General features: G+C 47.0%; 1 protein-coding gene across 1 annotated transcript in view; it reads left to right on the forward strand.

The window, feature by feature from the left end:
- LOC147098065 (cGMP-dependent protein kinase 1-like) overlaps positions 1 to 17,370 on the forward strand; it is a 120,022-nt gene extending 102,652 nt beyond the window's left edge. The window contains exons 11-18 of the mRNA XM_085971295.1: positions 422 to 561; positions 901 to 990; positions 2,107 to 2,248; positions 5,000 to 5,163; positions 6,654 to 6,776; positions 10,348 to 10,410; positions 13,920 to 13,986; positions 15,476 to 17,370. Of these exons, the coding sequence (XP_085827421.1) occupies positions 422 to 561; positions 901 to 990; positions 2,107 to 2,248; positions 5,000 to 5,163; positions 6,654 to 6,776; positions 10,348 to 10,410; positions 13,920 to 13,986; positions 15,476 to 15,574 (888 nt within the window). The 3' untranslated portion in view covers positions 15,575 to 17,370. The remainder of the gene's footprint in view (positions 1 to 421; positions 562 to 900; positions 991 to 2,106; positions 2,249 to 4,999; positions 5,164 to 6,653; positions 6,777 to 10,347; positions 10,411 to 13,919; positions 13,987 to 15,475) is intronic.
- Positions 17,371 to 17,630: the final 260 nt, after the last annotated feature.

The following is a 17,630-nucleotide window of genomic DNA, read 5'->3' on the forward strand; positions in this document are numbered from 1 at the left end:
GCAGGGACAGGGTACTGAGTTTGGATGATCAGCCATGATCTCATTGAATGGCGGAGCAGGCTCAAGGGGCCGAATGACCTACTCCTGCTCCTATTACTTTGACTCTATGTTTCTATGACTCTCTTGGGTTCATATATATGGGAGCAGGTTCGGGAAGGGAGGAGCCTTATCTTTGGGTGCACAGTATGTAAATGTACGTCTCTGTATATAAAGGCTTGTAAGCATCTGAAGACGAGGCTCTAGTATTCTATCCTTCACCACCTGCTTATCCGACTTTGACACCATTCACCCTGTATGCCATCGGGGAGCTGAAATACTATTTATGTTGGTATTTATTTTAATTAGTGAGCTCTATGCATTGTCGAATATCTCCTGATTCTTTTGCTTTTTTTTCCATCTTTATATTGGCTATCTCCCGCAGGTGCAGCTGAAGAATGAAGAATGCAGAACCTTTGCCATGAAGATTCTGAAGAAACGTCACATAATTGATACGCGGCAGCAGGAGCACATTCGCTCAGAGAAGCAGATCATGCAGGAGGCTTATTGTGACTTCATAGTCAGGTATGTCCACTCCCTCAGCACAACCCTCCGCAGCGTTGTCTCATTGGGGACTTATGAGCTCATCCCAACTCATTCCAGCCAATTCTCTCCCCATCTCTTCTGAGGGCACTGACTCCCTGCTGGGATCACGTTCCACAGGGACCAGTCAGCCAGGTACCCACCCCAAGTGGGCGTTTGGTGTGGGAGAGAAATAGCTGAACTCGTTGGATTCTGCACAGTTTCCAAAAGCAGCATGTCTTCAACCCAACAAGGGAGCCGGTGGTGTTTGATCCAGTTATGGGTAATGAATATAGCTTGTGAACCAGCCTGATAGCTTGTGTGTGTGTGTGTGTGTTACAGGTTGTACAGGACATTCCGAGACCGTAAATATCTCTACATGCTGATGGAGGCCTGCCTCGGAGGTGAACTGTGGACCATCCTAAGGGACAGGTAACTGACTGGCATTTAGAGTGATGCCCAGCACTCTACAATCCAAGAGCAGGAGCGATGTGAGGCCTCCTATATCAGCTGTAGCTCAGTGGGTAGTGTTCTCACCTCTGAGTCAGGTGGTTGTGGGTTCAAGTCCCACTCCTTGAGACTCGAGCACAAAAATCTAGGCTGACACTCCGAGTGCTGCACTGTCGGAGGTGCCGTCTTTCGGATGAGACGTTAAACCGTTGCCCTGTCTGTCTGCTCTCTCAGATGGATGTAAAAGATCCCATGGCATTATTTTGAAGAAGAGCAGGGATGTTTATCCCTCAAACATCACAAACAGATTATCTGGTCATTATCACGTTGCCGTTTGTGGGATCTTGCTGTGCGCAAATTGGCTGCTCCATTTCCTACACTTCAACAGTGACTACGTGTCCTGGTGTCACCAGCCCAGTCCTGTTTATCGCCCTCTGTGCAAAGATACTTCCTGACATCAGTCGGAAACTTGCTCTTCACACCCTCACCCTGAACTCTCTCCATCTCCAATTTGAGCCTCCCTACCTGCTCACTATCCAGTGACTCCTGTGGGTGGAGGTTGGGTAACCATAGGGTTGAGGTTTGGCTGTGATCTCACTCAGCTGACTACCCTGTGTGGAGCAGTACCCCGATGTCAGTCATTCGCTTCAGGAGAGGAGACTTTCAATGCCAACTCTGGCCTCTTGCGCATCCCCAATTTTAACCGCTCCACCACTGCCGGCTATGCTTTCAGCTGCCTAGGCCCTAAGCTCTGGAATTCCCTCCCTAAACCTCTCCGCCTCGCTACCGCTCTCTGCTCCTTAAAGCCTACCTCTTTGACCAAGCTTTTGGTCACCTGTCCTAATATCTCCTTATGTGGCTCGGTGTCAAGTTTTGTTTGATAATCGCTCCAGTGAAGCGCCTAGGGACGTTTTACCATGTTAAAGGGGCTATATAAATACAAGTTGTTGTTGTTGAGACACTGGGGGACGGAATGAAAGCTCCCCCAGATACTTCCACGGACTTCAGTGTGGGTGAGAGTCTGGTGATTGTTTGCTGGCCGCTGTGAGACGCTGAAGGGTATGAGTTGAGACGGGTTTTTATTGTGGTAAATTGCAGGGGCTCTTTCGAAGATGCCACGACTCGGTTCTACACTGCCTGTGTGCTGGAGGCCTTTGCGTATTTACACTACAAGGGGGTCATTTACAGGGACCTCAAGCCGGAGAACATAATCCTCAGCCAGAGCGGCTATGCTAAGCTGGTAAGCACCGCCCCTTGCCCACTCCCCACTGATTGCCCGTTTATCTGGTAAGTTTGTTTACATTGGCAAGCATGGCCTAGTCAGGTGGTGCTTTGGTGAACCATAGTACAGATTTGGTAGGACGTGGGTGGGGATTGAATTTGTGGATCATTGCAGACACACACACAGCTCCCAATATCAGCGGGTGATCAGTGAAGGAAGAAAACCAGAGACGTTCCCTGTGGGAGGCAGGGAAAGTGAGGGAGTATGACGGACATTTTTGGTGCAGTGGGGAGCGTTGGGATCAGTGCCTCACAAGTATGTGATGGGATCTCCGATACCTGCCCAGTCCCACACCCAAGGCTGCATGCTAACCTCCCAATATACTACTCCAGACAAGAAAATAGAGCATCGCAGTCTCGGCGAGAGAGCCGGGGACAGCTCATGACAGCTAGGGTATACGTTTGGAGAAGGAGTGGGCACGTGGTGGAGTGGAACCTAAAGAGGTGAGAAAACGACAAACAAAAATCAGAGCTGGCAATTAATTTAAAAAAAATTAGTAAAAGTTAGTGGAGTGTTGGGTCGCTCAGGAGATTTACCAGAATGGTACCAGGGATGAGGGACTTCAGTGATGTGGAGAGACTGGAGAAGCTGGGATTGTTCTCCTTAGAGCAGGGAAGGTTTAAGAGGTTTTTAATAAGTGTAAATAGGGAGAAACCATTTCTAGTGGCAGGTGGGTCGGTAACCAGGGGACACAGATTTAAGGCGATTGGCAAAAGAACCAGAGGCGACATGAGGAAACATTTCTTTAAGCAGCGAGTTGTGATCTGGAATGCGCTGCCTGAAAGGGTGGAAGCAGATTCAATAGTAACTTTCAAAAAAGGTGGATGATAAATGCTTGAAGAGGAAAATTTTGCAGGGCTACGAGGAAAGAGCAGGGGGGAGTGGGACTAATTGGAGAGCGCGTTCAAAGAGCCGGAACAGGCACAACGGGCCGAATGGCCTCCTTCTGTGCTGTAAGATTCTATGATTCAGTTAGTTGAGTGCCCTGGGTTCAAATCCCCTGCAGGAGTTACAGCCTTTCATCTTTTTGAAGGTGAAAACCCTGAATCTTAGGATTTGGAAGGAGAGCCAGAGGCTGTAGCGAGCGTGCCCAGTGATTGCCACATTCTCACCTCCGAACTCCTGGCTATTCCCCTTGGCGCTGATGCATCAATCTATCACTAATAAATAATGAATCTTTAAATCTAATTACAGTGTTATTTAAAGAGTGACTGGTGCAAGACAACTTATGTTAAATCCTTTTTTTGGGGATGTGTGGATAGTGCAGTCTGTCTAGTTAGCCATGATGATAATAAATAGGGTAATTTTTCCCGTTTCAGATCACTTGCTGAGACAATGGAGGTGGACACTGGGGAAGATAAACTGAGGATTGAGGGTGTTTGTTGAGGATATACATTGGGAAACAGCGAGAAAGAGAGAGAGACGAAAGCAAAATGCTGTGAATGCTGGCAATCTGGGGGGAAAAAACAGAAAATGCTGGAAATACCCAGCCGGTCAGGCAGCATCTGTGGAGAGAGAAACAGAGTTAACGTTTCAGGTCGATGACCCTTCGTCAGAGCTGGAAAATGTTAGAAATGTAACAACTTTTAAGCAAGCAGAGAGCTGCTGAGGGGGGGGGCGGGTGGGGTGGCGATAGGCAGGTGGAGAGGTGGGGAGGGGAGACCGAACGCAGATCGAGTGATCGGTTTGCTGAACACCTCCGTTCAGTCCGCAAGCGTGACCCTGAGCTTCCGGTCGCTTACCATTTTAATTCTCTACCCCTCTTTCACTATGGCCACTCTGCCCTCTGCCTCTGTTCCAATGAAGCTCGAGGAACAGCTTCGATTCGGCACTTTACAGCCTGCCGGACTCAACATTGAGTTCAACAACTTTAGATCATAACCACTGCTCCCAACTTCCTGGACAGCAGGTGCTAGTAATGGAGGGTGGTTGCATCAGAGTCACTGGGAGTGGGAGAGGTGTGGGCTGCTGCTTGAGGGTGGGGATCCTATGGGGTGGCCTGTACCCCTGGGGTCTCCCCTCTTTTCTCCACTACATTCCCGGGCCACGGGAGCCTCCTCCTCTTTGACAGATTCCCCGTGCTTCCCTCCCCATCTGCTATTCTGCTGTTGCCATTTACATCTCCTCTAGACCCATCTTTTCTCTACTTGACCCATTACCATCCCCTTTTGCCTTGCCCCATCATCCCTTTTGTCATTTAAATCACTCCTGCCCCCCCCCATCACAGACCTTCCCTTTTGTTCTTTCCTTTCCCCCACCCCTTTCCCATGCTCTGTATTTGCTTATAAACTGTTACATCTCCAACATCGTCCAGTTCTGATGAAAGGTCATCGAGCTGAAACGTTAACTCTGATTCTCTCTCCACAGATGCTGCCTGACCTGCTGAGTATTTCCAGTATTTTCTCTTTTTATTTCAGATAGAGGGCTTTCACTTGGCACAATCCTGGGACAGCACTGCTGAGATAGGGAACTCGCTGTGTGGGACTTGCAGGTGCTAACGATCACCTATCAGGCTGCCTCAACTAAGACGCACACTTGAGTACATACGTGCCCGCATGTATTACACACTCGCGCACACAGGTGCACACTGTCTTCTGTCGCAGGTGATGAGTGTCCAAAGATATTTCTGATAAAATGGGCAAGACCGCTGGCACAGTGCAGTGCCGAGAGGATACCGAGGGGTTAATGGATGTTGTTGTCACGATTTAGGTGGATTTTGGTTTTGCCAAAAAGATTGGATTTGGGAAGAAGACCTGGACATTCTGTGGAACTCCTGAATACGTGGCCCCCGAAATCATCCTCAACAAAGGTCACGATAGCTCCGCAGATTACTGGTCCTTGGGGATCCTGATGTACGAGCTCCTGACCGGCAGGTGAGCAACTTTATAAATTCAGTTTGAACAATATTCCCTCCTCCCCCGACATGACCATGTCTTATCTGAGAGTCAGGCAGTCCCAACTTCTCTCTATCTCCCACTTTCTACCCCTTCCCTGCTGATTTGGGGTACAGGGAATTGAAGGCAAATTAATGACCTGGTTAGGAAATTGGCTGAGCGGCAGGAGACAGAGGATGGGCGGTACTCTAATTGGCAGGATGTGGCTGGAGAGTCGAGAACTTGGGCATAGTCTCAGGATAAGGGGTCGGCCATTTAAGACTAAGATGAGGAGGGATTTTTCAATCGGAGCGTTGCGAATCTTTGGATTTCTCTACTCCAAAGGGCTGCAGATGCTGAATCGTTGAGGATATTCAAGGCTGAGATCGATAGATTTTTGGACTTTAGGGGAATCAAGGAATATGGAGATCGGGCAGGAAAGTGGAGTTGAGGTCGAAGATCAGCCATGATCTTATTGAATGGTGGAGCAGGCTTGAGGGGCCGTAAGGCCGACTCCTGATCCTATTTCTTAAGTTCTTAAACACTCAGTGCTTTGTGTTTAGCTTGAAGAGAGGAGACAGGCAGCAGATAGATAGCAGCAGGGGATGCTTTTATCAGTTGCTTATCTTTTCAGATTTGGTAACTGAATAAAAGTTCCTACTTGCATCATATTTTTTTTGAAGTTCTTCTCCCCATCTCTCCTGAAGGTGCCAATCTCCTGCCGGAAGACAACTCCACAAACACTGACCACCTTTGAGTTCCAAATGCTGGTCATTATTCAACCTCCAAGGGGGCATCAAGGCCAAGTCCAATCCTGTCCCGACCCGTGTGCCTGTTTCAGTCAGAGTCCCCAGCTAGCAGTCAGCAAGATCGGGCAGTTCACTGGCCCACTAATTGTGGAGGAATCCCACATCACCTCCGTCCCAGGCTGGGGCAGTTCAGCCTGCCAGTGGAGTGCTGTGATTGGCTTTTCACATGGGCTTATAGTTCCACCCAGCACCTAGGGAATTAGAGAATGATGCAGTACAGGGGGAGGCTATTTGACCCATCGTGTCTCTGCCGGCTCTTTGAAAGACCAACATATTAGTCGCACTCCCCTGCTCTTTTCCCATAGCCCTGCAAATGTTTCCAAGTATTTATCCAATTCCCTTTTAAAATGGAATTATTGCTTGCTGTTACTGGATGGCCCACTAATGAGGTAAAATTGATCTTGGTAGGGTAGTACGGGCGATAGTGAATCGGCAGCCTGTTTTACACCCTGCTCAACTTTCTTTCTCGCTCACTTCGATGGAAAAGAAAATGAAACAAAAGTGAAGAGCGGGAAGGGTAGACCAGACTACGTGGTTGTCAGCATGGTGAAGCTCATTCGTGACCTTCAAATGGTTGGGTCTTCGGTCAGATGAGAGGGTTTGCGGACAGTGTGAGGTAACATGAGCTCTAGTATCGGTGGGCAAAGCTGTGTCAGATTATTCTCTGTCTTGTCTCCACAGCCCTCCGTTCTCAGGCTCCGACCCAATGAAAACTTACAATATAATCCTGAGAGGGATCGATTTGATTGAGTTCCCAAAGAAAATCACCAAAAATGCAGGCACCCTCATCAAGAAACTGTGCAGGTGAGTGCCGTGGATGAACTGTCGAGCGGCGCTGTGCGGTTGCCTAGTCGTGGTGGGACTTTTTAAAAATTTGTTTATGGGCTGTGGTCGTCGCTGGCAAGGCCAGCATTTATTGTCCATCCCTAATTGCCCTTGAGAAGGTGGTGGTGAGCCGCCTTCTTGAACCGCTGCAGCCCGTGTGGTGAAGGTACTCCCACAGTGCTGTTAGGGAGGGAGTTCCAGGATTTTGACCCAGCGACATTGAAGGAACAGCGATACATTTCTAAGTCAGGATGGTGTGTGACTTTGGGAGAAACTTGGAGGTGGTGGTGTTCCCATGCGCCTGCTGCCAGTGTCCTTCTAGTTGGTAGAGGTCGCGGGTTTGGGAGTTGCTGTTGAAGAAGCCTGGACGAGTCCTCCACAGGCTGAGAGTTCAAATCCTGCCACAGCCAGTTGTGAAATTGAATTCAATGGGCCAGAACTTCGGGTCCCCACAGGTGAGTACGCGCTGGGTACCCACGAGTAGGACCAACGGAAGTGCCGGTTTCGTGCATGCGCGGGAAACCGGAACTTATGTTCCCTTGAAGGCAGGGGTTCACAGGTCGAACGCGTGCACCGGAGAGGCAGCGCGTACGTCTGGAACTTCCGTTTTTTTTGCAGGTTTCTCCGGGAGGGCAAGTCTCCAGCAGTTACACTTTTAAAAAGCAGTCGCAAGGCCTGCTTTTAACAAGGTAAGTGGTGAATTAAGTAAAAGTAGAACATTTTTTCCACAAGTTTATTATTTTTATTAAATACTTTAAAGAAAGGTAAGTTTATTTTTAGCCCCGTTAAAAACTGTAATTAATTTTTTCAAAAATTTTAATTATTGTTTAAAATAGTTATTTTATGTAATTTATAGTTATTTTAAAAATGTGATTTAAAAAAAAAATTATTTGAAGTTTTGGTTAGGTTTAGGGGCCGATCTCTATTCATAGATTTGACAGGCCTTCCTGTCAAATCTATGAATAGAGATTCCCTGCTATGATTGGCTCTCCATGGCCCACGTGGTCCCAGGGGACGCTTCGAACTAACTGCGCCCCTGGGATATGCGAGTACTGCGCGCCGGCAGCTGGAGGAGGCCCAGGATCGGAATCCCACACAGGCCCACAGCTCAATGGCAGGCGCGCTAGGTAAGTGCAGGTCGGTGGCTTGCACCCGCGGGAAGCCCCCGACCCGAATATCTGGCCCATTAACTCTGGTAATTTGTGGGTTTGTACCAAAAAAATGATTATGGAAGCTGTTGGATTGTTGTAAAAACCCAACTGGTTCAACTAATGTCCTTCAGGGAAGGGAACCTGCCACACACACCCAGCCCACACGTGACTCCAGACTATATGATTGACTCTTGAGCCAGCCACCCAGTTGTAAAACATTCAAATAAGAAGGTGGCTCACCCTCCCCCCCTGCTCTCTGAATAAATGTCTCCTTGCCCACATCCAACTAACAAGGTGAGAATCTCAAACTCTCTCAATGTCACCCTGCATTTCCTATTGTGCCAACTGGACCCTAAGCAGGGTGAAAATCACCAGTGTGTTATTTCACATTGGTTGAAGCGTTTACATCTAACTCCCGTTTGAGATTTTAAATGATTTTGTTTGGGTTAGTGTTAGAAAGACTTGCATTTCTTTCGCGCCTTTCACGACCTCAGGATATCGCAAAGCGCTTTACAGTGTAGTCGCTGTTCTAATGTAGGGAAATGCGGCAGCCAATTTGCACATAGCAAACTCCCACAAACAGCAATGAGATACAGGAAACTTTGGTTTATCCGGAGGCTAAATGTCCGGCAAGCTCGAGCCACCGGCAAAAATCAGGAGTCGCTTCGTTAGGTTTTTTTTCTTTTCGTTGCTTTTTTCTCTCTCAACAGTCAAGCTCTGCAAGGTCTCGCTGAAGCTGTTGCTAAGCTACAGAGACGCTACAGAGAGTACGGCCGACTGTTTAGAAGCTGTTGCTAAGCAACAGGGATTGTTGCCAGATACGGAGCTCAAAATCTCCGTATGTTTCAACATTAGCGCTGGTGTGTCCGGCAGTTTTGAGGGAACGGCAACAGCTCGGTCCCGTCGGTGCCGGATAGCACAAAGTTTCCTGTAATGACTAGATAATTTGTTTTAGTGATGTTGTTTGAGGGATAAATATTGGCCAGGACACCGGGGAGAACTCCCCTGGCTCTTCTTCAAAGAGCGGCCGTGGGATCTTTTACATCCACCTGAGAGAGCAGATATGGCCTCGGTTTAACATCTCATCCGAAAGATGGCACCTCCGCCTGTGTCACACTCCCTCGGTACTGCATTGGGATTGTCAGCTTAGATTTTATGCTCAAGTCTCTGGAGCGGAACAACCTTTCGACTCCAAGGCGAGAGTGCTACTCACTGAGCCACGGTTAAACTAGTGCAGACAGGAAGCGACGTGAGTGTGTTCACCTGTGCACTGAAATAGCGCAGAGAGGATTTCAAACCCAGTTGGCCTCGCTTTGTCTTCCGAGGGAACATATTTATCACAAAAGCCTGTTTGCTGGACTTCAGCAGACAGTGTCACTCCGATGATCCCAACACTATCCCCAGTTGTTACTAAAATCAGGAGGACAATAGTTACTAAATCAATTAATTAATGTACCTTCATCAACTCAGTTCAAACTGGAGCTAAATTTCTTACAAAAGCTTAAATTTAAGATTAAAATTTAAGATGGGGATGAGACTAAAACTGAGTGACGAGTGGCTCAGTAATTCACAACGTTCAAAACAGATTTTGGAAATTGGAAACAAATTAGAATCTTCAGTCCCATTTAAGTGGCAGTGTAGGAGTCTACGTACTCCTAGCAAAAAATACTGAACTCGGAGAGGTTCAACAGAAAAGGTTTAATTGTTGAGGCTGCACGCTGAACACAAAATGGAGTCAGAGACTACACAAAGTACAACTCTCATCAGTGCACAGCTTCGACTGCTCCTCCCCCGCTCTGGGCTTAACTATGTTGCAGATCGAGTTTCTTAAAGGTGTGATCCTTCTTAAAGGCATGACGCCTGATTTATAGTCTACGGACCGGAAAGCGGATTGTGTCCGTTCTGTGATCGGTACGCCACAGCAGTTTGAATTATTTCTCCGCATTTCTTGTTGGAGACCGCAATCCCTGAGGAAAGAACATTCTTGACTAAACATTTGTCCCAGTTGAAATGAAGTGGGACAATTTTGGGAGAAAAATGTGACTAAATTTCTTCTGTAGAGTAAATTCAGGAAGACTCTGCTCGGGGCATAGAGTGTAGTTAGACTGGAGTGCAGATTGGAGAATGAGAGTTTGTGCTGACTTCAGCACCACAATGGGAGCAACACCTCACTCAATGTAGCCTGACGAGCAAAATCAGACCAAATCGAAAGGTGTCGAGGTGAGACTAAAACATGAATTATTTAAAGGAGTAAAGCGACTCTATGGGGCTACACGAGGATGCAAGGTCAGTCTGCTTGCAGCAGTAATCACGCAGACACCCGTTGTTACTGCCCCTCCAGCCTGTGCTGTGTGGTCAGCTAGCGTTCTACTTCTGTAACTCTTCCTGTTTCTCAACAGGGACAATCCTTCCGAGAGACTGGGCAACCAAAAGAACGGCGTTAAGGACATCCAGAAGCACAAGTGAGTGGCCTGGAAGCTCTTACACGGGAACTATGGGGCTGCCTGGAGGAAGGCGGAGCTGGAGCACAAGTGGCCCGGCGTGTGAACACACTGAGCCGTGCCGAGCAGGGATGTCCCGCGGGTCAGTGTAGAGTGAACGGAGCTCAGCCAAGCAGGTGCCGCAGCTCCACTGCAGCGAGGAGGAAATGAGCGGCTGGCTTCCTGTTCCCAGTCACTAACCAGCTGGAGAGTGTCTTGCTCGGCTGTGATGCCCTCTATGGTTGAGCAGCCCGCTGACACTCACTGCCTAGGCTCATACACAAAGAGTGGCCACTTGGTTGAGATGTGCGGAAGACAGCCAGAGTCCATGGATCTGTGCCCCAGCAAGGATCAGCCACCGATAGGATAGGAAGTTGAGGGATGGGGTAGCTCCCAGATGAGCTCACTGCTACCATGACACCATATTGCTCACTGAGGTACAACAGACACTGCACAAACAGACACACTCTCTTTAAATGTGGACATTAGGTTGGCAGTCCTGAAAGTAGAAACATCACCCGGTCCGGATGGAATGCATCCTTGGTTACGGAGGGAAGTAAGGATGGAATTCACAAGGGCTCTGGCCATAATCTTCCAATCTTCCTTAGATATGGGGGTGGTGCCAGAGGACTGGAGGATTGCAGGTACTACACCCCTGTTTAAAAAAGGGCAGAGGGATAAATCTGACAACTGCAGGCCAGTCAGCCTAACATTGCTGGTGGGGGAACTTTTAAAGACAATAATCTGGGACAAAATGAATTGGCATTTAGAAAAGTATGGGCTAATAAATGAAAGTCAGCACGGATTTGTTAAAGGCAAATCGTGTTTGATTAACTTGATTGCGGTCTTTGATGAAGTAATGGAGCGGGTTGATGAGGGTAGTGCTGTGTATATGGACTTTCAAAAGGCGTTTGACAAAATACCACATAATAGACTTGTTAGGAAAATTAAAGCCAATGGGATTAAAGGGACAGTGACAGCATGGATACAAGATTGGCTAAGGGACAGAAAGAGTAGTGGTGAATGGTTGTTTTTCAGACTGGAGGGAAGTATACAGTGGTGTTGCTCAAGGGTCAGTGTTGGAACCACTGCTCTTTTTAATACAAATTAATGACCTGTACTTGGGTATACAGGGCATAATTTCAAAGTTTGCAGATGATATGAAACTCAGAAATGTAGTAAACAATGAGGAGGATAGTAACAGACTTCAGCGAACATGTGATTGCACTGGAGAGGGTACAGAGGAGATTTACGAGGATGTTGCCAGGACTGGAGAATTTTAGCTACGAGGAAAGATTGGATCGGCTGGGGTTGTTTTCTTTGGAACAGAGGAGGCTGAGGGGAGACTTGATTGAGGTGTAAAAAATTATGAGGGGCCTAGATGGCGTGGATAGGACCTATTTCCCTTAAGAGGTCAATAATCAGGGGACATAGATTTAAAGTAATCGGTAGAAGGATTACAGGGGAGTTGAGAACTTGTTTCACCCAGAGGGTGGTAGGGGTCTGGAACTCACTGCCCGAAAGAGTGGTAGAGGCAGAAACCCTCATCACATTTAAAAAGTACTTGGATAAGCACTTAAAGTGCCGTAACTACAAGGCTACGGGCCAAGAGTTGGAAAGTGGGATTAGACCGGATAGCTCTTTTTTGGCCGGCACAGACACAATGGGTCGAATGGCCTCCTTCTGTCCCGTAAATTTCTACGATTCAGGGGGACATAGACAGACTGGTGAAATGGGCAGACACATGGCAGACGAAATTTAACAGAGGTGTGAAGTGATTCATTTTGGTAGGAAGAATATGGAGAGGTAATGGCCCAGAAATTCGGGTCGGGGGCTTCCCTACCGCGCCGGCCGTTGTGCTGTGGGCCCGCGTGGGATTCCGATCCTGGGCCTGCTCCAGCTGCCGGCGCGCAGTGCTTGCGTATCCCAGGGGCGCAGTTAGTTCGATGCGTCCCCTGGGATCACGTGGGCCATGGGGAGCCAATGCAGGGAATGCTTCATTCATAAGTTTGACAGGAAGTGCTGTCAAACTTATTTAATACTATATAAGCCCCAAAACATCACTAAATCTTCAAATAATTTTTTTTAATCACATTTTTAAATAAACTATAAATTACATGAAATAACTATTTTAAACAATAATTTAAATTTTTGAAAAAAATAATTTTATTTTCTAACAAGGCTAAAAATAAACTTACCTTTCTTTAAATATTTAAAAATAATAAACCTGTGGAAAAAATGTTTTAATTTGAATTAATTCACCACTTACCTTGTAAAAATTAGGCCTTGCGACTGCTTTTTAAATGTCTAACTTCTGGAGACTTACCTTCCCGGGAAAACCTGCAAAAAAACCATAAGTTCGATGCGCACACGCTGCCTCTCCTGCGCACGCGTTCGAACTCTGAACCCCTTCTTTCAGGGGAACGGAAGTGCCGGTTTCCCGCGCATGCGCAGTGCATGCAGGAAACCGGCACTTCCATTGGGCCTACGGGTGAGTACCCCGTGCGTACTCACCCGTGGAGACCCGAATTTCTGGGCCAATATAAACTAAAGGGTGCAATTTTAAAAGGGATGCAGAAACAGAGACCTGGAGGTGTATGTACACAAGTCTTTGAAGGTGGGAGGGCAAGTTGAGAAGGCTGTTTAAAAAAAACCATATAGGATCCTTGGCTTTATTAATCAAGGCACAGAGTACAAAACCAAGGAAGCTATGCTAAATCTTTTATAAAACACTGGTTAGGCCCCAGCTAGAGTATTGTGTCCAATTCTGGGCACCGCACTTTAGGAAGGATGTCAAGGCCTTGGAGAGGGTGCAGAAGAGATTTACTAGAATGGTACCAGGGTTGAGGGACTTCAGTTATGTGGCGAAGCTGAGGTTACTCTCCTTAGAGCTAAGGTGGTTAAGAGGAGATTTGATACAGTAAATAAGGAGAAACTGTTTCCAGTGGGAGAAGGGTCGGTAACCAGAGGACATAGATTTAAGGTGATTGGCAAAAGAACCAGAGGCGACATGAGGAAACATTTTTTTCACACAGCGAGTTGTGATCGGGAATGCGCTGCCTGAAAGGGTGGAGGAAGCAGATTCAATAATAACATTCAAAAGGGAATCAGATAAATACTTGAAGGGAAAAATTTTACACAGCTATGGGGAAAGAGCAGGGGAAGGGGATTAATTGGATAGCTCTAACAAACAGGCACGATGGGCTGAATGGCCTCCTTCTGCGCTATATCATTCTATGATGAGTTAAGAGGAAAGGAGTTAAGAATTATGATTAATTCCTTCAATTGACATTTTGCAAAGATTCCACATTCAGTATTTCAGCAAACAATGTTTAATAATGTGGTGGAGGACTCCCTCTGTCATCAGTATGACCCTTACTGAGTCACTGACTGCTCATTCACTCACTGAGCACCTCACTGACTAGCTCACTCACACACCGGTTCACTCAGTGAGGATGTTACTGGTTGACGGTGTTTCTTCTGTTTTTCAGGTGGTTTGAAGGCTTTAACTTTGAAGGGCTGAGGAAAGGGACGCTCGCCCCGCCCATAGTTCCCAGTGTAAGTGCTCTTACACTTCTTACATTTTTCTTTTGATGATTATATTAAATTTATGTTCTCTAGTTCTCCCTATTTACCGATGATTATATTAAATTTATGTTCTCTAGTTCTCCCTATTTCTTATTAAAACCGTTTTGTAAGGGAGAACATCTCTATCCGATCTCCTCGTAACCTCTGATCTGATGAGCCGAGCTCTAGTATCTAGTCTCTCCTCATAGCCACAACCTCTCATCCATGGGACCACCTTTAGTGAGTCTCTTCTCCATGACCTTGACATCCTTGCCAAAGTAGGGCTCTTAAACTGTGTGCTAACGGCAGCCTAATGATTTGTATATGTTTTGCATTACCTCATTGCCCACATTAATTAGCACCAACGGCAACAGAAAGAACATCCTAAGGATCAGTATCTGTTGTTCATCACCGAGTGTGCCCTGGCCATTGCACTCGAATCCCTACACTGTTCCTAGGATTTTGGGGGTTTTGTTATCTCCAGACTCGACTATTCCAATGCTTTCCTGGTCAGCCTCCCGCCCTCCATAAACCAGAAATAACAGCAGAAAATGCTGGAAAAACTCAGCAGGCCAGGCAACATCCGTGGAGCGAGAAACAGAGTCGACGTTTCAGGTCAAAACCCTTCCTCAGGACTGAAAAAGCACAGGAAATGAAACCGATTAAAAGGCCAGTTTGGGGGCTGGGAAATGGGGATTAAAGAACAAAAGAGAAGTGAAGAGACATTAAGAGGTATTCAAAACCAGACGAGATGGTGATAGGACTAGTAAAGAGACAAAAGACGGCTCTAGATTAGGTGTGAAATGCGCTGGCAGACAGCTGCTATGTGGGAGAGAAAAAAAAATTCATTTCCTGTGCTTTTTCAGTCTTGACGAAGGGTTTCGACCTGAAACGTTATTTCTCTCTCCACAATTTTGCCTGGCCTGCTGAGTTTTTCCAGTATTTTCTGTTATTTTGGATTTCCAGCATCTGCAGTATTTTGTTATCATACTCCATAAACCAGAGCTCATCCAAAACTCTACTGCCCGTATTCTAACTCGCACCAAGCCCCGTTCACCCATCACCCCTGTGCTTGCTGACCTACTCTGGCTCCCGGTCCAACAACACCTCACTTTTAAAATTCTCATCCATGTGTTCAAATCACTCCATGACCTCGCTCGCCCCCTCCTTATCTCTGTAATCTCCTCCAGCCCCATAACCCTCCGATCTCTTTGCTCCTCCATTTCTGGCCTCTTATCCAACCTCCCACGTCCTTCACCTCACCATTGGTGGCCTTGCCTTCATCGGCTCTAAGCTCTGGAATTCCAGTCTCCACCTCTCCACCTTAAAACCTCTTTGACCAAGCATTTGGTCGCCTGTTTTAATGTCTCCCCTTGGCTCTGTCTCAATTGTTATCGGATTACGCTCCTGCCATGGGCTGTTCTACCATGTTAAAGGCACGGTATAAATGGAAGTTATAAACTGTGCGTCTCCATTCCAGGTGACTGGGCCTCTGGACACCAGCAATTTTGACACTTTCCCGGAGGACACGGAGGAGGAACCTCCCGACGAGGACTCGGGATGGGACGTTGATTTTTAGTTCCGATTGTCTGAGCTACTGCAGATGAGGGGAAGCGGAGAATGAAAGATGGGAACTGTTCAGAGCAGTACGGACACGAGGCACAAACCCAGGGACGCGGAGTCAACGCAACAGCTCGGAGAATCAGAATTTTATGTAAAGAGAAATAGATTGTAATCCAGATATAGGATAGATTTAGAATTGGACCTATTCCACTGCAGTATTTCTCCATATTAAAGGGAGAGGTCAGGTAGGGCAAGTGCTTTTTATTCAAAGATACCTCCATTTCAAAGTTGGAAACTCACAGGACTCAGATTGAGTATGTTTAAAGTCTCTGTTTTTTCAGGGTTGCACACTGCATTAAATCTGGCAGCTCTCTGGGATCACAACCCCCATTATTTGCAATGGAGCTGCTCTGGGACTCCAACATGCAGATATCCTAGCAAAAAGGGACACCCTCAACCCCGAAATACGTCGAACCAAATTCTTCAGTAGATTTATGTTTGAAGCACAGAATGGGGTTACTCTGAATAAAATGGAGCCCCTTGGGAATACTGGTCCCCCGTTTGCTCGAGATGGACAATAGCAGGCTGGGGGAAGAGGGTGGCCTCCAGGCATGGGATCCATTGTGTTTGTTCCCTGTTGCAGTGACATTGTGAATGTGCTCATTAAATTCAAAGTTAGTTTCTTACAATCCTTCGCCCCCGGGGGATGGTGTGGGTCGGGTTTGCACCGCTCGCTGATACTGGGACTGGAATGTGTAACAGGTGGTGAAATTTACCCTCTCCCACCAGTAAGTGAGCTATGCCGGTCTCCAGATTGTTCCCCAGTCTATGGCGAGTCGGGGTTTCACAAATAGTCCCAGCTCTCCTAGGGCTGGGAGGGAGCGGAAATCACTGTACCAGAAAGTGCATGCATGGGGACGTCAGGGGAAAGATAGGATCACACATAGCTGAAATGTTACCCACACTCTGTCAGAGCCACCTGGGACTGTAGTTCAGCCAGAGGCAGCTCCTTACTGCTGTGCAAGAGCTGGGTTCAAACCCCTCTGTCTGAGTTTTAGATCTGTCTACACCATGACAGTTCTACCTGGGAGGTGATCAGTTGAAGGCCATGTTACACCTGGGAAGTGAGGGACAGCAGGCTGTGCATTCTGTCACCTACTCTGTGCTGTAAGGTGATGGAGACTGTGCAGCAGATGTTCAAGCTCATATTGGGAAAAACTGGTGGTGCTTTTCAAACATTCACTTAATCCGGAAATCAAATACATCAGAGAAAACACAAAGCTGAGCATGTTTAAGAGAAATGTGCTGGTTGTGCTCCCATATGGACCAGAGAAACATGGTCCAACAAATCCATCCATTCAGGCAGTGCATTCTAGATAACACGTTGGGTAAAAATGTTTCCTCCTGTTGTCTTTGGTTCTGTTGCCAATCACCTTAAATCTGTGTCCTGTGGTTACCGACCCTCCTGCCACTGGAAACAGTTTCTCTTTATTTACTCTATCAAAACCATTCATGATTTTGAACACCTCTACCAAATCTTCTCTTTAACGTTCTCTGCTCTAAGGAGAACAACCCCAGCTTCTCCAGTCTCTCCAGAGAACTGAAGTCTCTCATCCCTGGCACCATTCTAGTAAATCTCCTCTGCACCCTCTCCAAGGCCTTGACGTTCTTCCTAAAGTGTGGTGCCCAGAATTGAACACAATACTCCAGCTGAGGCCTAACCAGTGTTTTATAAAGGTTTAGGCATTAACTTCCTTGCTTTTGTACTCTATTCCTCTATTAATAAAGCCAAGGATCCTGAATGCCTTTTTAACCACCTTCTCAACTTGTCCTGTCACCTTCAATGATTTGTGTCCATACACCCCCAGGTCTCTCTGTTCCTGCACCCCCTTTAACATTGTACCATTGAGTTTATATTGCCTCTCCTCATTCTTCCTACCAAAATGAATCACTTCACACGTCTCTGCGTTAAATTTCACCTGCCATGTGTCTGTCTATGTCCGCCTGAAGTCTGTTACTATCCTCCTCACTGTTTAACATCAGATGGTTTAACAAAGTGTCAAATGAACGTG

This window comes from Somniosus microcephalus, chromosome 30 (assembly GCF_052327205.1).
Source record: "Somniosus microcephalus isolate GS21.2 chromosome 30, FLI_Smic_1.0, whole genome shotgun sequence".
NCBI classification, from domain to species: domain Eukaryota; kingdom Metazoa; phylum Chordata; class Chondrichthyes; order Squaliformes; family Somniosidae; genus Somniosus; species Somniosus microcephalus.